Source organism: Morone saxatilis, unplaced genomic scaffold, assembly GCF_004916995.1.
Source record: "Morone saxatilis isolate NCDOM2014 unplaced genomic scaffold, NCSU_SB_2.0 Contig5, whole genome shotgun sequence".
Taxonomy (NCBI): Eukaryota; Metazoa; Chordata; class Actinopteri; family Moronidae; genus Morone; species Morone saxatilis.
In genome coordinates, this window is record NW_023340095.1 from 19,565,178 (window position 1) to 19,589,026 (window position 23,849).

Here is a 23,849-nt window from a genome sequence, read left to right on the forward strand (position 1 = left end):
TACACACATACTTGAGTTTTTGTGTTTATCTTCTGTAACTCTTAAAGAAAGCAAATAAGTTTCCAAATTTTTTGTTTTTGTTTTTGAAAAGCAAAGCTGTGTTTCTGAGTGATTTTCTCCATGTGTCTGTTTTAGGTATGAAAATCCTTTGAGCCCTTTAGGGCAGCACATCTCCAGTGAGCTGGGTCTGACAAAGAGACACTTCTTTGAGATCCCTAGTCCACACTGCAACCTGGACCTGGATGAATATGAGTATGAAGATGACTTTGAATGACCCTCGATCCTGCACCACAAGCCTGCTGAGCGCTGTGCGCTCCCAGACACAGAGCTCGACCAGCAGTGTTAGTTGATGAGTCGCATCAAGTCAGAGACTCACAAGTTCAGGCCCGGTTCACATCATGCGTAACAGGACAAATAAACAATAAGTAAACAGGGAGTGAATGCCAAACCAGAACACAGCATCAGATGTTAGATGATAGAAATGTACACAGAGTCACACAGTGGACTAACAGGAAATGTGAAGGGGTCTGATGGTCGGTGGTTTTTCACAATACTGTATGTTTTCACCTGCCACACTTAAAGAAGTCACCAAAGCTGACTTTATGATGTCACAAGCAGCACGTTTTCACCATCCCCACTTGTTAAAGGTAAAGTTTTGCATGTAATGCTTTTGTACAAATAATGTTTGGGGCAAGTGTTACTTCATCTGCTCATCGGTACTGTGTAATCACATTCTTCACAGTGGAGATCCCTGGATTGTCGGACAGAAACCATGTTGATTTTATTCAGGTTTTGAACTAATTATCATCTGAAGTCATTGGCTAATACATTCCAGTGATCACAACTGAGGATTTTCTATAAAATGGTTGTTTAAATGACGAGTTACTTTAAATGCCAAACAAGCCACCGTTGAGCCTGCTGTACACACACACACACACACACACACAGACACACAGACAAGCACACAGTTCAGACTGCCACACAGTGTATATTGTACAGGTCGGTATTCATTGTGACTTAGATTTAATGTATGTGTGAGATGGGGTTATAAATTATTAGAGATGAATTTATAAATAACTGTAAATATTTATTTGGTGCTTGCTGTGTTGTAAATGATTTGGGCAAGTGTTTTAGAGAAATTCTTTTTTCTATGTTATAAAGTACCCAATTTGAATGTACTTTGACAGAACAAAAGGAACCAATTTTTAAATGTTTTGCTTTTCTTTAAATTAATAATAAAGCCTTGTTTAATGGAAGAGTAAAGAAAACAGACTGTGCATTTTTATTTGAGCCATCTAGTAAAAACTAGTTTTGAGTTTTACCGCTGCACACAAATATATACAAATACTTGTTATCCCTCTTGTAAAATGTCTTTATGGGTATTAAGTCAAACAAGGTGTTAAGGTACGTATAGGAATGAACAACAACAAAAATATTACAGCTTTTTTATTTCAATTAATGTACAGTAATACATAAGTTGTTTTTGGCAAACTAACCCAACTATTTCCTATAAGGAGCAATAATAAAGTGGCACGCAGGACAATAAAGCAAAATTCTTAATGTACTCTGAGATAATTAGACAATTCTCGGACCTGAGTGTGATCAAAAGGTAAAATAAAAGATGGATCATTTAGTGTCACTTGTAACATTCAAGTACAGTACAGACATGTAAAAACACATACTGATACTCTTGGTCCTCAAATGAAAGCCGTCTGAATAAAATAAACTTGACATTATTTGAAGAATTAGGGTAGTGTTATTCTATATCTTTCTCACTGTTAACAAATCCCATAAAAATACTCATTATACTTACTAGTTCTTTATGCACCCATACACATTGGTTTCCATTAGTAAACATAAAATATTTAAAAAGTGATAATAGATTGTTTTTTATCTCAAACAGCAATAAAAGTGCATTTGTTGGGGACTATTTTCAGCTGCGAATTAATACATATTTGGTGCTCTAGTTAGTCAATCTAGCAGCAGGACAGTGAATGTGGGATTGATTCAGGTAAACTACAGCACCCATGTTCTTTATAATGTAGAAAAATGTCACCCAATGCAACTGTGTGGCTCACTCATGTGTTTTTAATATTAAGGTTTACGGCTTAGAGGAAAAGATGTATCAGGCTTGGGCTGAATTCTTGTTGTTTTTGGTCTTTTTATGGGATTTGTTGACAATAAAAATAGAATATCGCAGACTTATCCTATATCCTCATACAAACATAATATACTGTATTTTTTCAGCAAACCTGTATTAGCAGAACAAAAATGGACACTGAGACGTCTGCTAACAGCAAAGACAAATAATAAAAGGTTTGTGTTGTCCAGTGAGGTCTCATTGTCCAGACAGAAGCACCGATCATCCCCAACCTCCAAACTGTTACAGTTCAACTTCCACGGTGTCGTCATCATCATCCTCATTGCCTGTGCTGAACACAGATGTGTCTATATTCAATCTTTTTGCAAGGGGTTCCGCAGGGACAGAAAAAGGACCCGTATCAGTCGTCTTTTCCTGATGGCTGAGAAGTAAGACAAGGTTACAGTCATTAATATGAGCGGAGTGAAAAAGAATGAATATGAAATGAATAAGAATCTGAATGTGAGAGCCTCACCTTGGACTGAAGCCTGACCTGTGAGCTTTGCTAACTTTGGAGTCTGCAGGGCTGAACGGGCAGGGGGACTTGCTTCCTAAAAAAAAAAAAACCAGATACACACGTGATGCAGCTGGTACTTTGTGACAATGAGGACATAAAATACTGTGTTAGTGTAGTACCTTCTAGTTTTTGTTTGGAGAAGGGAGAGCGATTGGGCAGGTACGGCTTCCTGTCAGAGCTAACATAGGACACGGCGTCCTCCCCTTCAGCTACAGCTAATAGGGAAGCGCGATAGTAGATAAGTGGCTGCCAGCACTCCTCCCTCAGGTCAATAATGTGCTCTGCACTATGTTTCTGAAGGTAGGAGAACCTGCACAGACATGAACAGACTTTCAGAAAGCCAGGTTTATGATATTAAAAACCAGTTTGTAATCCCGGCATGCAGTGTGCAGCACTTACACTGTTTTCTTGTCTGGTTTGAGCAGTTTGCTGGAGAACTCACTGAGGATGGTGAGGTAGGAGAGGTACGTCGGCGTAGGTGTTTCTGGGGTCTGACTGAACTCCTGGAACACAAACTCTATGCCGTTCCTGCACATATTAACACACAAGCAACACACACACACACACACACACACTTCAGGCACAAAATAACCTGAAAACAACAAATCAGAGTAATGAGAAACAAGAGCCCACGTTGACCTGTGGATCATGACGACGCATTCTCGAAACTTGACGAGGTCCCCGAAGGTGAGGGCGAACCGCCTGGCGAGCTCTTTGATGCTGGTGAAGGTCTGGACTCCTGGCTGAGCCCTGCCGCCGCTCTCCTGCTCTCGCTTTAAACGGACAAACAGCTGGGGAAAGTGGAGGAAAACACATCAGCACCTTGCATGTAGCTGTGTGTGTGTTTAGCTTATTTGTTAGGGAGCAACTATACGGAGTACGGCGTATGGAGCAACTATACCTGCTGCAAACAGAGGACCAGCGTGCGAGCGCTCTCTATCTTATCTATCTGTCTGGTCCTGTACATCGTCTCCTTGATGATGTCTCCGAAGTCGTTATAGTACTGAGGACAAAAAGGGAGAAATTTAATATGGGACGCTCCGCTTTTTGGCTGTTTGGTTCCAGCAGTCAAATTCACACAAATGATGCACGGCTCAACACGCCGATAGAGGACGTTCGGACGGAGCCAGGCTAGCTGTTTCCCCCTGTTTCCAGTCTTTGTGCTAAGCTAAGCTAATCGACTGGGGGTTTTGTTTTACACACATAGGTCCGAAGTACAATCACACCCACAGGGCTTATAGATATGCAAATGTGGAGAGATGGTGGAGTTCCAGGAGCAGTTGGGGGTTAGGTGCCTTGCTCAAGAGCACCCTGGAGGATGGAACTGGTACCTCTCCAGCTACCAGTCCACACTCCACACCATGCCTCCCACATATTTACCGTAGAGACACGACAGTGGTATTAATCTTCTCATCTGACTTTTGACAGGAAAGCTAATAGGCATCACCTCCCAAAAATGTCTGACTACTCATTTGACACAACGTTTACCTTCATGTAGTACATGAAGATCTCAGCCGCCATGCTCATCTCCAGCACTCCATGCACTATCAGTTTGCAGTAGGCCGCGAGCAGATTTCTTCGTTTGTGAAGGTCCTCCAGCCTCTCCACTTCAGAGTTTTCACTGACTGAGGGAGCCAGATGGGAGTTGAAGCGTGTGGTTGGATGTGAAGTGGTCGGGAGCGAGGGAAGGGGAAAGGGGGTGATGTAAGAAGAGTGATTAATCATGAGAAATCATATAAGAGAAAGAAAAAGAACAAAGCAGAGGCGGGAAATAGTGTTTTAGTTAGTTTCAGGACAATGGCTTTAGCAGGTGGAAATCAAAGATAACATAAGACTAGAGTTATGGTTGTGACACCATGTGGCTTCAATCTTTCACAAGGCTAATAAAATAGGCTCGGAGGTGAGCCAGAGTTAATGGAATTTTCTCACGGAAAGAGATTGCCCTGATTTTATGATTTAACTCAGTGCCCTTGCCCTCCGAGTGATCTCTGATCCAGCAGCTAATAGAAAACACTGTCTATATAACAAAACCATTACCAGGCAAATCCAATAAAACAATGGCTTTTTATTACATGTTCAAAAACCAATAATCCTGTATTGTATTTGGTTGAACATTTAAGAGATTCCCACCAGGACAGCTATCGACTTCTCTGGACTATCCCACATTTGGATGCAATATGTCTCTGAAAATAGAAGCTATTGTAAAGGTAATAAAATGTTTTAGTTATAGACGGCCATGAATGAATTCATAAGTTTACCTGTAGGACTTTACAAAGAGAACACTATGTATTTCCAACATGTCAATCTTGTTCTTTGTTCTCATTGTAGAAGAGTGGGGAACATACTGTTGTCATCAATTTACAAGCTGCATCACTTTGCATAACAAAGTCTTACATCCTTTCATACAAATTAGTAGAGCCGGTTTCAGTCTGAGGATATTAACAGGGCTGCCTCTGTAATTGAGGGTCAATTGTCAGGTCGGGCTGGAAATCAGACCCCATTTACAGTCAGCGGGCAGCTGTGCAGCGAGTTATTAAGCCAAATGTGTGGCCGTGCATTTAATATCTGCATGGTTTTACCGCGGTGAGCTGCTGCACTGAATCAACGCTTCACTCAGAGCCACGCGGGCCCGAGAGAAGATGCTGTGCTCTGACAGAGTGAGAGTGCCATCTACTGTGTGATACTGCAATGTGTGTCCTGGTGGTCTAGTGTTTAGGGTGGGTAACATTCACACACTAATCGCAGCATGCCGGGGACCTTTGCAGTGGTGGAAAGTAACATTTATTCAATGAATGTACTCGAGTACAATTCTAAGGTGGGTGTACTTTATTTTCTTTATTTAAAGCTACTTCATGCTCCACTACATTTATATATTTTTCTGAGATTTTACATGAAAAAAATCTGATAAGCTTATAAAATAAAATTTGTTTAAAATTCCCAAGCGTTGTGACTTTTTGTTTAAACTTCTCACACGGCTCTATTTAGAGAACTGTTCGACGCGTAGTCAAATTATAAATCGCGTCAACACAAAAAACAAAGAGTAGAGAAAAGTTTCGAAATACAATACAATTGGTGTATCAGAGTTTTTTTTTTTCTTTCCTTCCCCATTAATCTTTACAACCCCCTCAGATCTATGCTCAAACCGAGCGGTACAACGGATACACCAGACGCATCGAAAAGCATAAGTTAAAGCAGTATAAATCCGACTTATGCATCTGCATCGTAGTTAACAATCTAATCATCTGATAATAAGATAAGAGCCATCAACCGAGGGAACATTTGTCTGAATAATAATGATACTCTGATTTTGAATGCAGTACAGGGGCTATGAGCATGATTTGTTACATCATAACTAGTCAATCATTTGCATGCAAGTGTAATGTAGAAATTTGGAGCCACCAGTGCACAGACACTGAGAGTGGACTTTACAGTGAAGTAGGAGAAGGAAAACTTTAGAAATTAAAAAATGTATATTCATATATCCTGGAATTTTTAATGAGGTAGAAGGAGTAGATGCCTTTTAAATTACATATTTACTTTTTTGCAGAAAAAAATTATCAGACACATGTTATTGTTGTGTATATACTGTCCTAATACATGTCTAGGGGGATCTTTACATTAACATTTTGAGTAGTTCTTCCACCACCGGGCTTTTGTCACATGTCATCCCCCTCTCTCCCCCTGTTTCTAGTCCCCTCTCTACTGTCAAATAAAGGCAAAAATGCCACACAAAAATCTAAAACGTATCCTCAATTAAACATATATGTTGTATAGGAAAATACATTTATTCTTAAAGATACGCTGCAGACATATAAAATACTCAAAAATAATTTCTGTCTGAAAAAAGTTCAATTCTGAAATTCTTAAAATTACATCTACTCCTTTTTCCTCATGTGCAAATATTTTCTCTTTCATTTCAAGTTTAACTGCTGGACACTGAAAAGTCTATTCTCAGTGTATGTGTACTGGAGGTTTCCACATCACACATCACATGTAAGATACATGTTGGATGTTACACACAGAAACGTTCCCCCTTCAGCCGACGAATGTGCAAAACAGTCTAGTGTCACATTCTGCACATCCATCACTCTGCGCAGTGAGGCTCAAACAACGTGATGTAACAATAAGAAAAACATATTTGCACAGAGGTTAAGTCAGTAAAAACAGGCCTCACCACTGCTCTGGCTGTCACAGTCTGGTCCAACAAAGACGTGCATGCATACAAAGGTCAACAGCGCCCTCTGCAGTTTGGGACTGGGAGTGTAGAGCAGTGGACCGAAGGACGTGGGATCCCACACGTGGAGCTGGTAGGAATGAGCCGTCAGAATGTCGCAGATACCCAGGAAAGCCTAATGTGGAACAATTAGAAAGTTAGAGCCACAGAGTAAATGGTTCCATTGCTGTTTGTGCTTCCCGTCCGGCCTACCTGCTGCCGCACGCTGAGGTCAGAGTGGGAGAGACAGTGATGACCCCTCTCGCAGAAGAGCCGCAGCTGAAGTCTCTGGGCCACAGCTTTCTCCTAAAACACGCCAACGAGTTTTATTTTACCATCACAGAGGACAAAGAAAATATCCACACTTGAAAAGAACCAGTGCTGAAAACTCTGATATGTGAGCTGCTGCACTGGTTGCTTGTAATCACTGGTTTTAAACCCTTAAAGATTATTCTACTATTGCAGTCACTGTAAGGCTGAGACCACTTATCAATCAATACGGCAGTAAAATCAACCAGAAAATTAGAAACATGTGGAGTGAGGGTTGCCTCAGTCACTTATCCAAACACACCAGTCACTTTTTAAAAAGAAACTATTTAATTTCTTCACAGGGATATAACTTCTCTTGCAAAAACGAATTATGTTTGTATTATATTTAAATGTATGTTTGCTCAAATAACAGCTGTACATGGTATTAGTTTTAATTTCATAATTATTACTGGATATGGAAATATGAAATATGATATGAAATATATATATTATATTATGTATAGGATGTTTTGTTGTAACTGATGCTCTGCCCACTGATGTGAATACGGACACACACATACATACATTAACATATAACCTGAAAATATCAATATGTTGGCCATTTGCTTTCAGGCCAATATGTTGGCCATTTGCTACAGTTCTGCACACACATCTCTTATTCTCCTATTTCTAAATCCTTATACTCAAACTAGTTAAAGGTAACTCACTCTGGAGGTTAGAGTTTCACTACTGGTGTTGAGAGACCAGAGCATGGAGTAACACAGACACTGCAGCACTTCCAGCAGCACCTTCAGACAAAAGTTGTTATACAAAGACAGTGGATGCATAAGTGCAAAAAAACTCTAATTTTAAAAGAAGCCAGATTTCCAGTGTGGTTACCTCAGGCAGTGCTCCTCCCTGGCTGCTCTCCACTGACAGCAGAGGAGACAACAGCTCAAACAGGTTCCACCGGACGAGGTCGTGGCAGCTAACAACGTATGAAGAGAAACAGGTAAGTACAGCCAAAAAATACACATCGCTGGCAGACTGTTGTTGGCTCAAACTTTGTTGTCAAATCTCACTTGTGGAAGGCTCTGAGTTTCTTCAGCGTGGCTAAGATTTCTCCAGTTTTCTCCTCGTCAGCAGACAAACTGTCACCCTACAACAGAGAAATAGGAAATGATAAGTCGCACTGTCAGACAGGGCTCTTTGTGCTTTTTAATACACAGAGTATAGAGGCTTGCCTCGACACCATGGGTCTCCAACAAAAAAAAAAAATGAAGATTAAGATTGAGTTTACAGAACATGCTTTGTGGCCACTCACGGGCTACCAGGTGCCATCACATTGGAGACCTCTGCTCTATACCCTCTTAGCTTGTGACTTGTGTGTGTTAATAATGTCTACCAGTGACCCCTCATCACAGGTTACAGAGTGTGGACATCAGTTATGAGCAGTTCAACCTATTCTGATTGTTTCATTTGACGGATTTTTAGAGGCCTGAAGAAGTGAAAGTATTTCACAAAAAGACAAAAATAGAGAAAAGTCTAAAGAATGTACATTATTCTGTGTAGCAGAGGTATCTGGTGAGACATCAATTTCTCACTTTCCCAAATGAACAACTAAGAGAGAACAAAAACATGCTTTTGGCCATCCAGTGTAACAGTTCCCCTCACCTCGAGTGAGTCTCCCAGCAGCGCTGTCAGCTGGTCCACCCAGCACTGGACCAGAGAGTCTCTGGCAGCCCGGGCCACGGAGAACCCGGCCGTCTCCTCCCCACACAGACTGAGGTAGGTGCGGGCTGCAGCCTCCAGAACAGCGGGGCCTGAGTGGAGCTCCAAAACAGCTCCCATCTCTGCGATCAGGTCGGACACTGCCTGAGGACGAGGATGAGAACAACACAGACTCACTTCAGTTTCTCTCCCCATTAATATTTCATTACATTCTTCATGAAACGTTGAAAGGCAGTTGATGCAGACCTGTGTGTTTTCAGCCTCGGGACACTCTGGGAGGAAGTACTGAGGAATCTTCATCAGGGAGGCGACAATGTCACAACTACTTGAGAACTGCACAAACAACATCATCAATGAACATACATTATCATAATATAAAGTCCAGAAACTAATTACTGACTAATATATTGACAGTTGTGTGTGGAATAAATACCTTAGACAGTAACTTAGGAAGCACAATGAGGAGATGTTCGGTTAGCTTAGTACAATCATCAATCAGTATTTTCTTTTCCCGAGCACTCATCACCTAAAATATTAAAACACATAGACTCAGAAAGTAGCCAGAATGAACAAACCAAACAGTGGCTCTAGACAGGGCCTTTTCAAGAGTTTCACTGTTGTTTCTCCTACATGCCTGAAAGGCGAGCAGTACATAATTGGTCGCAATCTGCAACTTCATGTGTCTCATAAATGGGGATGAATCTCCCACTGACCTTCTTTGCTCCGCTCCGTCCTGCCAGCGCTGGTCCCTCTGAGGCCTGACGCACCGATGCTACCAGGATCTCCACAAGCACAGCTTGTTCTGCCAGAGTGAGACCTGCACACACACACACACACACACCAATAATGAGAAGCAGATATTGTATACACATTCTATTACAAATACAACATTTGAATAAATCAAATCAACTACAAAAAATCCTAATTTATGAATGTATACCAAGCTCTCATCCCTTTAAAGGTCCAGTGTGTAACATTTAGGAGGATCTATTGGCAGAAATGGAATGTGCCAAACAATGGCAGACAGATTTTCCCACGTTTCGCGGCCGCCGTAGTTTCTCCTTCCTGCTAGGAAAGGTAGAGTGAACCGAGGGAGTTGCAATCTTTAACTATACAGTTAGATGCCATGAAATCCTACACACTGGACCTTTAAAAGATTATTTAACAAGCCTTTTTTACCTCAGTCTATTGCATATTCACTAAAACACAGATGTTTTTATGCATCCAATGGACAATAATACAACAGACATTTAGTTGCCTTTATGTCACACACACGTCACACACACTTAACAGCTGCCCCTCTTAGTGGATAAGTCCATTATTCAGAATATAGGGTGTTAGTTGCTGAAGACATATTTATGAAATGGCAGCTTGCTAAGGTGCTTTACACATCTGGGGCATCACAATAATATTCACAAATATGCTTTAGTCATCAATAAGCAGTAGCTTTTATTCTAAGAGGTCTCCTTCTTTCACTTCACAACACTTCTGCCTACTCCACCACAAATACACACACACACATCACACTTACCTGGACTATGTGAGGAAGGGTCCTCCAGCAGTACAGAAGTGAGTGCAGGCCAGTCCTTCAGCAGGGCTCCACCACAGTCCCACAGACTGTCCACTATGTACACCACATGCTTGTGCAGCTGAAAGCATACACAGACAAGACACATTAGTCCGTCTGTGTAATGAAAGTAGGTTGTTTTCTTAGCTAAAGCGAGAGCCTTGAATTAAACAGTCGGTGTGTTTTTTACCTCAGACTCCTGGTAGAACTGCAGCAGAGCCTTCAGTCTGGCAAATGTTTGTTGTTTATGTGCCTCCTCCTCACTTATTTCATCCTGAGTATCAGATGCAGGGGCTACAGTGTTGAGAAGCCTGACAGAGACCAACAATATCCATATAAAAATGTATTTCCTGTTTGTTTGTTTTTGTTTGTTTTTGTTTGTTTCCAGTGATGGAGGTCGACTTACCTTGAGAAGAGCAGCTCCCCTGCAGTGGCCGCAAGAGGGCGCTGTGAAGAGTAAACAAACTGCAGGAGCTGCTTGTAGTCCTCTGGACTGAGCACATCATCACATGTTCTGAGGAGGCAGAAATTAAGGAAGCAAAGGAAAATGATACATTATGGAACATTAAGTCTGACTGTAACAAGAACTACAAATAGATAGGTGACTCACTTGGAGATGAGAACTAGAAGTTTCATTGACTGCACTGCCACCTCATTGTCCTTATCCAGGGTCATGGAAATCATCCGCTCCTGGAACACAGACAGTAAACAAGTATGAGCGTACACTTCTACATTCTGGATAGTAACACTCCGACAGCTCTGTGGAATGTGAAAAGGTTGTCTGTATCCTTTGTAATGCCAGAGACAGACTTATGATTAGAATGTATTGTTTTGGTTCAGTCTCACCACTCATCAGCCTCCAAACTAGCAGAAAAAGAAATGCCTGGAAAAGCCACTTGGGGGCAGTGGAAGCAAGTTGTGAACACAACAATAATGCACATATTATACCATGCTCCACTATGTTCATCTCTAAATGTATCTGTCTGCTGTTTGGTGTGTTGAGAGTAGGTAGTGCAGAGTGGGTTTTTAGAGCATTCTCACTGAAAACAGCTGCCTGCTGCTGCTGAAAACAACACTATGAGAGTGGTGAGAGCAAACAAAACAGTACATTTAGCAGCCGGACAGACAATTAGCTAAAACTTGCTGTAAAGCTCAGGCAATAATTCTCTTTATCTCACTATGAGCGACCACCCTTCACATTATCACATTATTTTCACATTGTTGCTCAAAGAAATAGTAAATACTGGACTTGGTTGATATTGCCAGAAATGAAAAGAGCTTCTGTTGAATGTGTAAACAGGACAGTGTTTAAGTGCTTACCTTGAAGCGGCTGGTGAACAGGTCTAGTTTAGGGAGGAGCACAGGATCTCCATACAAATCCTGAAGACCTAACACACACTTGAGACGGACATCTGGGATCTGAAAGATGATGTGCATGTCAGTGCAGAGACAATGCAGAGTGTGTACAGTATCTAAATTGTTTTCAGTTTTACAATGCAGTTTAGTAGCATGTGTTATTTTTGTGTTACGTCATATTGTGCCAATCAGGGGTAGGTAACATGCTCTTTAGTTCCTGCCTAATGGTTCCCTGTGGCCGTTTTTCATCTGTGAAAAGCTTTGTCAACACTGTTTACTTTTAGTCCTGTTTAGGACATGGGGCAGTGGTGTACTTCAGCCTCATGTGGTCAAAATGAGTATTACAACAACAAACACAGAAAAAAACCTGACAAAAAATAAATTCGCCTGGTTTCACAGGTGAGAAAACATTAAACTCATTAAAATGATCTTCAATAACAAAAAAATAATCCACCTTTTTTCACAGATGAAAAAGTGAAAGTGATTGGAAAATGATTGCAAGAACAAATACATTTAACTTGACTTTCAGGGCTTCCATACTAAAGCGATTCTTACATTCTCCAATTGTAAAAAATCTGTAGCCATTAAACATCAGATGAAAAAATATGTTTAGGTACTCTGTGGTACTGTATGCTTGATCTGCTTGAAAAATGTGCATTATAAGGCTCAAATATGATTTTCAGCTCTGGAAAGATTTTCTTTTTTTTGGCCCATAAATGTCTCTTTGATAGGAAAGGACCCCTGTGCTACAGCACAAGTTTGCTGTTGTTTACCTTGTCATGCATCATCCAGCCCATGTATTTGAGATAGCTATCATTGAGAAACGCAGAACTGTAGAGCTTCATCCACAAACCCAACTCCTCCATACAGATAGAGCGGATTTCTGGAAGCACATCACTGCACGGGCACACACAAAATCAGCTCAGCACTAAATTAGATTACGCTCTAATGCACATTCAAAATCTATGCTGAAACAGTGTCACAGAAACAGTTACCGGTATCTTTTCAGAAAAACTCCTTTGAAGATGATGTCCATCATGCTCTCTATCTCCGCCCTCTTCTCCTGCAGCTTGAAGAGCATAAGGGAAGGCATACAGAAGCCACACAGTTAGTCAGACATGACTCATTTCACACAAAATTCTTCTATACACAGCCAAAGTGACACTGTTCTTACCTCTGTGATCTTCTTCTGTATTCTCTCCAGTTGCAGTGTGCTTTTCTGTCTCATCGTCTTTGTCTTCTGCACCTCATACAGTTTTTGACTGTTTTCAATGCTAACGCTCAGGCTTAGAGCCACGCCCGCCAGAGAGCTCAGCAGCTTCACCGCTTATTAGGGACATCCAGAGCAAAATCAAAAAGTACAGATTAGTTTATTGAATGTGTTTATGTATCTGTGTGTGTGTGTGTTTTGTACTCCTTACCTGCTAGTGTGCAGGTGTGTCTGAAAGCCCGTACATAAGAGTTGGACAGTTCGGTGAGCAGTGAGATGAGGGTGTTCATAAGGTAACTGTCAAATATGACGCTGTGCTGACACTGAGCCACCAGCACCGACACAAAGTCACAGAACTCGGAGTGGAACCATCGACCGTACGGTCCAGGCTGTATCAGAGGATACTCCACGCTATCCTACAGCAGAGGGGGGGGGGGGAAAAAAGGGGGAACACTTTGAAGGGAAGCAATGACTTGAAGGTTGGAGATGCGGGTCACTTAAAGGCTCAATTTATTTGGCATCTTTACTTTCCTGATGTGAAGGAGTATGTTGGGACAGGATATGAACCAACTGGGTATCAGTTCAGTTAGAAGGAAAAAAGAAAGAAGCTGGTCATCTTCAAAGGTCAAGGGAGAATTTCTCTCCATATGCAGTACTGAACAGGGGAGAGAGATTGTGTTCCTTCAGTGCTACGGTGTACACAATAAAGAAAGAAACAGGTACAAAAGACAGCAAAATACAGTAGTATTAAATAGTATAACACAATACACTCGTGGTAAGATTGTAGTTGCGCTTTTCCAGCAAGCCAGGCACTCAATTCATGACAGGATCTCTAGCTCCCCCAACTGCTCAGGTGAAGCAGTTCAAAAACAGTTCCCAGGAGTGAGAGACAGTAACTGAGACTAAAACAGGGCATTCCTGTGAAACAGGTACTACACTCTGTGAACCTACCCCTGGACACATAAAGGTATTGGAACACTAAGTTGAATACATCAGAGCTCAATCCAAAATCACTCCCACAGCTACTTATCTTTACTTTCTGTTTTACTGTCACTGAGGGTCTGAATACAAAGCATAAATATATGCACTTCATGGCACCCTGAGAAAAACACTACTTATTTCTTGCTCGAACAATGCAATGTTAGGCTTTTGCTGTGGAGATAATCATAGTTATGTGAAACAATACACTTCACCTACAAGGGCACACTTAATTGAAATATTATCAAATCGCATAATGGCCAAGTGCAATATCCATATCGCAGAAACTGCAATCTTTTGGTACAATGTGTGCCAAAGCAGCTTTATAATGAAGTACTGTGGTGCTGCAGAGATGATCGGGCCTACAAATCTTGTTCTGTTGATTTAGGAAAACATGTTTGTTTGGTACCGTCCCCCGACAAATTCTGCATCATCATGATTTTAATAGTTTTTCTTAGTAAAAAATAATATATTATCTGTCAAAATAAATGTGATATTGTTCAGCCCTACCACCGATACACAATAATTATAAATCAAAAGTGTCCAATATCTCAAAGTACTACTCACTATTAAGCTCCATATTGAGTCGTTATTATGAAGGGAATAGAAAATATGTGCATGAGGGAGCAATCATAATAATATTATAATAATTGGCATTGTGTGCCTGTTATGAACCCGATTGATTAAAGAAATGGTGGGGCAAAAAGGTGAATTAAAAATGAATGATAATACAGGGAGTTGAAACTCCATCAAGCAGGGAGGCACTACTGACTGTGTCCATGGGCCACGTGACTGTGAGGATCCATGGAAAGGCCAGAAACTTCTTATACTGCAGACCAGTGACCTGAAACACACACACACAGTCATACAGTTTCAGTTCAAAGTGTTAAAACGGATGCGACAGTGAAGAAGACCACGCAGACTGAAGACCTCTTACCTCATCCAGCTCCTCCACCATCTTACTCATGACTTCACTGTCCTCTTTGCTCTGACACATCTCTGCTGTGACCACACCTGGGAGAGACAGGAGGGACACTTAGACCTGACTGTGTGTGTATTCTATGTGTGTGTGTGTGTGTGTGTGTGTGTGTGTGGGATGGGCGGGTGTGGAGGGGGTCCTCTTGCCTTTGCACCCAGAGCACTGGATGAAGAAGCTGATGAGATCGAGGAGAGAGGAGTCTCTGTTCGCCACGTAAGCCTCAAGCCAATCATCGATCACCGCCTGCTCAGACATCACATAAGAGTCAATTAGTGTGTTTACTGTATTAATGTTCTGCTGATGAGAGTAATGACCTAATGTCTGATCAACTTTACATTCCAAAATATATCAGATAATATAATTGTCCCAGGTAGTGTATTATGGCTTTTTTATAATGATGATATTGGCTCATTCTTATTTTGCTCATTAACTGAATATACTGACTATAATGACCATAAATTCATTATTAATATACATGTCAAGACTCAGACTACTGAGAAATACAAAAATAGTATAATTTGACGTCAGAGCCTTGTCTATTTAATATATTTTTTATTTTACGTTTATTTAACCAGATAAGTCAATTGAGAACCAGTTCTCATTTACAATGACGACCTTGCCCAGAGGCAGCAACAGGAGGCAAGTTGATACAACAAGTAAAACATACATACAGCTAATGCAAAGAACATAGTTAAACAGATTAAAAATAGAAAATAGATACAGTATGTACACAACCAAGATCTAAGTACTGTGTTCCTATGACTTCCTACTGACTTTCAAAGGAAACAAAATAAGACAATCTAGAGCAGCAGCAGCAAATACACCACAGCTGAGAGTTGAGTCATCTTGCCTGCATGGCGCTCCTGCCCATGGTGACCACCTCGAACAGGGTGACGGCCTCCACATGCCTCTGTTTACCATGGCTGCCTCCTGCTCTTCTAACACTGCTGCGGCCGGCTTTGGCACTTTTGCGTTTGACATTCTCTGAGCCGTTGTGTGCTCTCTTCCTTCGCCTCTGTGGGTTTCCAAAAATGTGACAGATAGGACGGTAAAGGTATGCATGAGTTCACAACAGTGTGTTGCATCCTGAACAGGCCAAATACAAATTTGTGAATCGCAAAGTCCTCTGTGGTAGCATCAAAGTACCTTGACTGATCAAGGTGCAAATTCAAGAGTCAGTCAGACACGTCACTCTTCCATCTGAGCGCTAACAAGCTTCATCACGCTTCAGTAACACTTAGTGCTTGCATTATAATTTCCAAGGGGCTAAAACCCAAAGATATTCAGTTTGCTATCATACATGATAAAGAAAAGTAGCAAATCTTCCCATATGGCATTCTTTGCTTGGTAAAAATATCCAATCAGCCCCTACAATAGGCCTTTTTCACAGCTGACATTTTGACTTGTTATAGTAGGAAAAGCACATGTGTTACTAAGTTACTAAGCGTTACCATGACAGTGTGACAGTGAGCCAGCACAAACAATACCAGGACCCTGAAACTGAAGCAGCTATATGTAATTCAGCAATGTCGTGCAATGTAATCATTTCCTGAAAAAGTAATAAAATCTGCACTCAACTTGATAATAATTTTTTTTTTTAAATTAAAAAAATATGTAAATAAAACATTTAATGTAATAACTTGACCAATAATGTAGTAAAATATCCTGACTGACATTGTAATAACATCTTTACAGAAAATATTCAGGTGGGTCAGTATTTAAAAGGTATGCTGGTATGGTAAATTAACCTACTGAAAACACTAATAGGCCCCAAAACATATAAAAATTAAAAATAACAATAATAACAATAATAATAATAATAATAATAATTAATAAATAAATACATTCCCTTGACTCCTTAGAAATGTAAACTCTAGGCTTTATGTAGAATTTGAAATTTACAGCACATGGCAAGTGGTACGTTGTTATCAGGCACAGCTGCATTAAACTGAAATCCCAATTATCTATTATCGGTATTATCAGTCACATTTTATTACATTATTGGGTTTTATTACATTTCCAATCAAGTTAAGATAAGATTTTATTCCATTTTCAGGAAATTACTATATTATTGGGTACACCTGTGCTTACTGTGACATGTCAAAATATCTGCTGTGAAAAAGGCCAACTGTGAGAGTAAAATCACCCGAAGGTATCACAGGGCTGTGCATTATGCTTTCATTGCATCATCGCCCTGCTCCTCTACTGCTGCTCTCCCTGCAGACTGCTGCTTTCAGGCCCTTTCTGGAGGGACCCCTGCATGCTACATGCTGAACAGGGAAGCACTTACCACACTCTTGTGTCTGTTCTCATTCCCAGACTCATCCTCGGAATGATTGACAGGCCCCGAGGAGTTTGCCTCATCATGAGTGTTCTTACTGGGAAGTCACAAAACACATCAAATTAGAATACACGAGCAGAAAAATGAAATTAACACTCAATGACACACACACACACACTCTCTCTTACTTGTGCTGTGAGGACCTGGATGCAGCTGTGGGATCTGGTATCATGTCCTCCTCAGGTCTTTACACAGAGCTCAGGTGTGTGTGGAAGGTGGGGTGCAGATATGTCAGACCGCCTGAGCAGCCACAGTGATACCGGGTCAGTGTTAACTCTCATAATCATTCATATAACACTCATATGTTAGCTAACATGCGTCTGTCTACACATGTTGACACCAGTAATAATTCCCTGAAGTAGTCCTGTAACACAGATTAAAACTGACTCACAGGTAAACAGGCAGGTCAGTCGCTCCTGAACTTCCCAAACTCACCCTGTTCACATGGATTCATCCTTCCCAGATGTTCCCTGATGTCTCGTTTGAACCCCGAAGGCTGTCACACTAATACAATTCAAACATTACCACGAATATCCTCCTTCTTCCCCCCACAGCTCTCATAGTCAAGTAGCCGGACAGCCTAACTCTCCCTGATTGGCTGACGAACCAACACAGACTTATGTGATTGGCTCATCTGAGACGTCACTCACAGCTGTGTCCCTCCCCTGGCGGCTGTGACGGACAGACGCCGTCCGGTTAGGGTTTTCTGCATACCTCAGCACTGTAAACATCTGTTCACTGCTCCTGTACACTCCAGACACCAGACAGTCGCTGTGTCGTTATAAAGTCTTGTTTTTTACAACTCTAATAAACAACAGTACAGTTCATTTATCCGTCCTGCTGTTAGTTTGGTGTAAAGTGTTTTGAGTTAGCCCTTGTTGTCTCTCTCTTGTGTATTTTAATTAACCACACTAGCAGTTGTTAATTCAGCAGGGAGCTGTCTCGGAGTAATGTTTTGCAGGAACTGAACAGCAGGAGGCGCCATTTCCTTATCTTGATTTGGTTTTACAGGCTCAGTGTTGGAGGGACTCTATTCCCTCTGTTCATCCAAGAGGTTTGGTGGTGTACAAATGCAGGAAATCTTCATCTTCCATTTTTCCCCCTATGGAATCATGATTATGTTATCTGATAGTAAGTAATTATTTGACAAAAGCTGCCTCATATGAACCCATGCTCATCAAAAGGACACATACAAACCATTATAAGGGACCAATTTCGGATTATTTGTGGGATTACAAGATATTGTATGAAAATACTATATATATATACTATAATATTAAATATGGTTGCTGCTTTTATTTATTTAGTGACTTCCTTCTGTTTGTGTTATACTCTCTTTTGTATGGATTTCTCTATTTCATAGATTTCACAGATGGAATGTCTCATTTGACATGTTAACTTGTCCTATATCAGCTCTCAAAATCAATAAAACATTTGAATTATTGAAAAAAGATACTCAAAAATTGAGCCAATACTTTATGAGGGACTGTATTGTTTACTGATGTGACGGCTAGTCTGTATTTATGTGAATCCTGTTACTTAACTAATTCAAAAACCATCAACCTTTATCAGGAACTGTGTAGCAAGGGCAGAGGAGCCTTTGCTCGTAGTTACTTGTGTATTTTACCTGCTATGACAGGTCAAAATATTCTCATCACATCTACCAAACACGTCTGAAGTGAGGACATAGAGTCTCATAACAGGGAGAAAGCAAAAACATTTCCCTATTGCATTCAATTTTATTATTCCACTTTAGGTTAAAAAATTAAAACAAAATTATAACAGTAGTTATAACAGTAGTGCAAGGAGGGATTCAACAAGCTTACATTCATTTCCAAACAACTGACTCACCATAGGGACTAACATGGGCCACATTCAGGAGGACAATATAAAAACCTAGGTGATTTGTAAAGTAAGTAGGTCATCCAATCCCATCGTCAGCTGAATCAAGTTGTGTAGCACCTTTATACAGTCGTAACAACATCAGTTTATTTAAAAGCAGGAGACTCCTGGAGAAACCTGGTGCATCCAAACGTCAGGACTCACAGAGGCGCTTCGACAGGGTGAGTCAGGACAGGAACTGTGACACAAAGGTCACGGCCTGGTGAAGGTCTTCTGTCAGCTCCTCCGGCAGTGACAACACCACCGATGTCACGCTTTGAGTTATTTCTAATATCCTGCATGGAGCACACAGCATACGGTTGTAATTAGATTGCTGCTGTGTTAATCACCATCTAACTGAACGTTTGGATTTGAACTCACCAGCTGATGTAGTGAGCGGCCAGCTGAGGTTCATGCCTGGAGCCTTCCTCTACCACTAGACACTGTTTCATCTGCTTGAAGTTGGCCTCAATATCTTTCTTTATTTCAGAGAAAGCCTGAATTCCTCTGAAAGAGCTGATGACTTGCTGCAAAAAAGTGACGTTAAAAGCACACAACTTACAGTGGAGTGGAAACATAGAGGCTGGTGCATGATAGAAAAAAAGCTGAAACAATGATTTATGACAATTTATTCTTCTTACATATATAACCGAGAGCTGGTGGGCGATGTATTTATGACTCCCAAGGTGCCTGATATCTTCTTCTAGCTGCTGACTCAGCACCAGGAGCTGGTTCAGTTTGGCAATGTGGAAGAAGTATTCTGTAGAAGAAGCATCGGCTTACGTTAGTCAGTATTTTCTTTATTTAATCTTAATTTAACCATTAACCAGTCATTAAGAACGAATCCTTATATACAAAGGTGGCCTGGCAAAAGGCAAATCAAAGGTTAAAGAGACAGCGGCATCAGGAAATACAGCGACAGAAGCACAAGCAGTAAGACAAACAGCAGCAGCAAGAGAAGAGAAGTATGGATGAACTTAATTGAAGAGAAATCCCTCTTCTCCGTCACTGTTGTTGTTATTGTTCCAGTTACAAGACATGCACATGAACATAACAGAGTGGCGAGAACATACATTCTCTATAACCAGTGGTGGAAGAACATTTTGTGCCTTCACTTGAGTAAAAATTAGAAATGCCACAGTGTAAATATACTCTATTAAATAATAAAAGTCCTACATTCAAAATCTACGCTTTGTTATCAGCGAAGTAAAAGCACTCATTGTGTAGAATAATGGCCCCTGTGAGTTTTTTATTCACTTGTTAACATTAATTTAATTACCTGTCATCGAAAATTAAGGTGGGATTGATTTGAACTACTTTATAAGCTTTTGGGTAGTTAAATCTGTAACAGTGCGTCATATTCTATTAGAAAATCTTGTGTTTTGCATTTAAAATCTTAATGCGCAAAGTAGCCACTATTTGTCAAGTGAAGTATAAATATTGTGGAGTTTAAATATAAAGGAGAAATGGAAATTCTGAAGTAAAATAAAATAACAGTACTTCCCGCCACTGACTATAATATAATCTGTGCTGGATGTCCATCTTAGATTAATACAGAACAGCATATTTTATAATTAGAAAGAAGCCTTTTTTTCCAGCTTTGCATTGTTTTTACATGTGTTGAGATGAATTCCAGTATAGGAAGATCTAGATATTTTAAGTCTCTTTTTAAATATATACATAATCTATCTTCACCAACAATAACATATTGGGACATGCTTCTTCCTCCTAGCTGGGGATAAATTTAAATCCTCAGCTGGATCTCTTACCGTCCATTGGCGGCCTCTCCAGCATGTCCACTGGGCTGCCTTGAATGAGGAACACCTCTACACGAGGAAACATCACTGATAGACCCACCATGTCCAGGTAGTCCTGAGGACACATAAACCCACAGACTTCTGGTACAGAATGCAGCGGTTATCTTGGATCGCAGCTTTCTTATTTCAAGTATGTGAAGCGATTGCTCTGATATTCCATGGTATGCTGCTTGATTTGTACATTATTATTAGACGTGATACCTCCAGCTGTGGCATAGGCTTTGGTAGATGTTCAAGGCACTGCAGCATCTGGTCAAGAATCTCTGATCCTTTAAGAATATAGCACAAAAAACTTTAATATATGGGAGCTCTCCAAGTCCAATTAAACACTTTGATACTTTGTCACACTGACCTTGGGCCTGGAAAGTGTCTGACTCCTCTGGGCTACAGCCTTGTCCTAACTGCTCCTGGAACTGTAACATAGAAATTATGAATAAAGTCACAGGATGAAAAGAGGAGCATCTTATACAGAGTGATGTGAAATGCTTGTGAACCGTAGGACAGACTGCACCATTATAAACAGTTTTAAAGTCTTGGGATGTTGACACATGATTCTCATGTTTAAGCCGCAATGAATTCCTCATGTCTAATGCTGCCTTTGGGTGCTGTCGTAAATGTCAGAGTTATAAGATGGGATACGTTTACAAGAAGACTGTTGCTCACTATTTAATACAAAGAAAAGAGTGTTTGGCCTGGATGTAAATGATGTTTTTTTTTTTATTATTCCTGGCTGGCAGCACTATAAAGGATTTCAAGAAACAGTTTTACTGAAGTTGGTATTTTCTATTTCTGGGTTTCCATTCAAGCAGTTTGATGTAAATGATGTAAGTGTTAAGAAAAGCTTTGTTCTGTTAAAAACTAAAGAACAAATCCTGAAAAACAAATTAGAGATGATGGAAAATGCATGTACAAGTCCTAATTGTAGTTGTATGGACATTCATTTTGCATCAGCCCACTGTCATGTGCATTTCTTGTCATCTTTATATAACATGATGTATTGCCAACAATAGCTGGAATAACTAATGTCCTGCTCATCCAGTGCTAGTTGTCTCTCATTGAATGGGTGTATTGTGCATTAGTTAACAGGGGCGTATCCAAGGGGTGGCCTGGTTTGCCACCCCTTTATCCTAAACTATGACTGGCTATTTGCCGATCAAAGTAAGGTTCAAACCAAAGTTTATAAAAATGTTTTAAACTTTATAAAAGTGTTTGCAAGCCAACATAACAACAGGTGTATTACCTGTTTTGAATGTCCAAGATGGCTGACAAATATATCCTGGGCTGTGTTCTAAGAAGCAGCTAGTAGCTCTTGTGACATTTCACTGTAGCACATTTTCTGTAGGAGATTTGTGTTGTAGATTTCACTGTAGATTTGAAGTTTTGCACAATCTTTGTCCACCCAGGATGATTTATTTTCATTTTGTCGGTACTTTATACTGTGACTGTGTTTTTCAACTGCATTGTTTTGTTTTGTGCCTACTTTTGGAAGCTATTATATTATATTATATTATATTTGCATGGCACCGCGCATGTGTTGTGATTGGTGTTGGTCTATTAATCTTTTCAACAAACATCTTAAACACAAGAATATAAAAAACTGTAAGATAGTGTAATGTAATGTAATTAAAGTATACATGTGAAACGGTAAATTAATCCTATTCCAACCTGCATAAGTTAATGACCCACTTGGGCCACCCCAGTCATAAAAAATCTGGATACGCCACTGTTAGTTAACATTATACCTCCAGGATGCCTGTTAACTTTGCACCAGCTGCTGGACATGTTTTTGATATTTGACAGATGGAAACTGCGTTAAATGTGTGCACCCTACCTGCTGCATCTGTGCCCTGACGAGGAGGTCCAGTTGCCCACAAAGACACAACATCTCCAGGCCCACCTGCTCTGGACTCAGCTGGACGGGCATCAGGGGTCTCTTCACCTGTAGCTCCACTGACCACACAGCGGCAACCAAATCAGTAGAACTGTCTCACATCCCCCCTTTTTTTTTGTCTTGCACATCTTAATGAACACAAACACACAGCTGGGGCACCACCACAGCTTATGAAACAACGTGCATATGTCATCTATCCTCCAGGTCCACGGAAGGATGGAGATGAAGGGCTGGAGGGGAGTGGTCAGTGTGCTGAGATGAGCCTTGCAGGGCGCACTCCTCCAAAGATGCAGTTTAATTCAAACACCAGAGAGACTTTAACATGACACTGCATAAAGCCGAAATAAAAACGAGTGTGTGCTGCTGGGACTTACCTTTGAACGCTTCATGGTAAACGCAGGGCTGACAGAGCGGCTCTGTAGTGCTCACTGCCATATCTGACTGTAACGGGCTCAGATGATCTCACTGTTCTCCTAGATGGGTCCCGCTGATGATCAACGCCATATGAAGCTGATAATAGAAAAGTCAATAGCCCAGGGGGGGCTAGAGAACAATAGATTAGGGTCTATTTGTTTATATTATTGCATTTGGTCGGAACTGTCCATCGCAAGGGGTGCGTTCGAGTACCAAACGTTCAGTCAGGGTGGAATAAAAGCCGGTACTATGTTTCTTCATCCGTACTTTGTCGTTACGATGCAGCCTTATGGTGAAGAATAAAGCCTTTCCTCCCGAGGATCCATGTAGCTGTTGAAAGATTGGTGTAATAATTGGAAGAAAACAATGCCCACGCCCTTTGCAACAACAGCCGTGCAGTCACAGTCTGTGATTTGCAGTCTTGAACGCCCCTCACACAGACTGGGGACTAGCCTTTCGGAATGATGTCATGTTTTAGGGATGAAGAGCGCAGCATCACTTGGTGAGGATAAGATAAGATAAGATATTCCTTTAATAGTCCCACAATGGGGAAATTCCAATATTA

General features: G+C 40.8%; 3 protein-coding genes across 5 annotated transcripts in view; 1 reads left to right on the forward strand and 2 right to left on the reverse strand.

The window, feature by feature from the left end:
• ppp2r3b (protein phosphatase 2, regulatory subunit B'', beta) overlaps nucleotides 1-1,274 on the forward strand; it is a 20,355-nt gene extending 19,081 nt beyond the window's left edge. For all 3 annotated transcript variants that reach the window (XM_035676338.1, XM_035676339.1, XM_035676341.1), the window contains one exon: nucleotides 136-1,274. In XM_035676338.1, the coding sequence (XP_035532231.1) occupies nucleotides 136-274 (139 nt within the window). In that variant the 3' untranslated portion in view covers nucleotides 275-1,274. The remainder of the gene's footprint in view (nucleotides 1-135) is intronic.
• A 148-nt stretch (nucleotides 1,275-1,422) lies between these two features.
• Nucleotides 1,423-17,857, reverse strand: si:ch211-269e2.1 (cohesin subunit SA-2). Its single transcript, XM_035676336.1, has 32 exons — nucleotides 17,717-17,857; nucleotides 17,410-17,521; nucleotides 17,231-17,318; nucleotides 15,791-15,955; nucleotides 15,087-15,183; nucleotides 14,899-14,975; nucleotides 14,734-14,805; nucleotides 13,195-13,399; nucleotides 12,948-13,099; nucleotides 12,769-12,842; nucleotides 12,547-12,670; nucleotides 11,738-11,836; nucleotides 11,028-11,107; nucleotides 10,824-10,931; nucleotides 10,608-10,728; nucleotides 10,382-10,499; nucleotides 9,564-9,667; nucleotides 9,284-9,376; nucleotides 9,097-9,183; nucleotides 8,794-8,994; nucleotides 8,202-8,278; nucleotides 8,020-8,107; nucleotides 7,848-7,928; nucleotides 7,084-7,176; nucleotides 6,832-7,006; nucleotides 4,146-4,282; nucleotides 3,559-3,660; nucleotides 3,297-3,448; nucleotides 3,057-3,185; nucleotides 2,777-2,967; nucleotides 2,616-2,691; nucleotides 1,423-2,522 (listed from the first exon to the last, which is right to left on the reverse strand). Exons 2-32 carry the CDS (start codon nucleotides 17,451-17,453, stop codon nucleotides 2,384-2,386), a joined length of 3,549 nt encoding a protein of 1,182 aa, XP_035532229.1. The 5' UTR covers nucleotides 17,454-17,521; nucleotides 17,717-17,857; the 3' UTR covers nucleotides 1,423-2,383.
• Nucleotides 17,858-19,034: 1,177 nt separating this feature from the next.
• On the reverse strand, nucleotides 19,035-23,625 carry si:ch211-218d20.15. Its single transcript, XM_035676891.1, has 8 exons — nucleotides 23,245-23,625; nucleotides 22,811-22,929; nucleotides 21,332-21,392; nucleotides 21,181-21,248; nucleotides 20,932-21,034; nucleotides 19,804-19,922; nucleotides 19,544-19,689; nucleotides 19,035-19,458 (listed from the first exon to the last, which is right to left on the reverse strand). Exons 1-8 carry the CDS (start codon nucleotides 23,303-23,305, stop codon nucleotides 19,350-19,352), a joined length of 786 nt encoding a protein of 261 aa, XP_035532784.1. The 5' UTR covers nucleotides 23,306-23,625; the 3' UTR covers nucleotides 19,035-19,349.
• Between the last annotated feature and the right edge of the window lie 224 nt (nucleotides 23,626-23,849).

What these genes read in the sequence shown, in the direction of transcription:
- si:ch211-269e2.1 (XM_035676336.1), bottom strand. Translation starts at nt 17,453, where the DNA reads ATGATACCAGATCCCACAGCTGCATCCAGGTCCTCACAGCACAA. An exon ending in TGGTGGAGGAGCTGGATGAG is followed by an intron (nt 14,806 to 14,898) that starts GTAAGAGGTCTT and finishes TGTGTGTTTCAG; the next exon opens with GTCACTGGTCTGCAGTATAA. An exon ending in GGGGAGCTGCTCTTCTCAAG is followed by an intron (nt 10,729 to 10,823) that starts GTAAGTCGACCT and finishes GGTCTCTGTCAG; the next exon opens with GCTTCTCAACACTGTAGCCC.
- si:ch211-218d20.15 (XM_035676891.1), bottom strand. Translation starts at nt 23,305, where the DNA reads ATGGCAGTGAGCACTACAGAGCCGCTCTGTCAGCCCTGCGTTTACCAT. An exon ending in TTACCATGAAGCGTTCAAAG is followed by an intron (nt 22,930 to 23,244) that starts GTAAGTCCCAGC and finishes CTGTGTGGTCAG; the next exon opens with TGGAGCTACAGGTGAAGAGA. An exon ending in GGAGAGGCCGCCAATGGACG is followed by an intron (nt 19,923 to 20,931) that starts GTAAGAGATCCA and finishes CTTCTTCTACAG; the next exon opens with AATACTTCTTCCACATTGCC.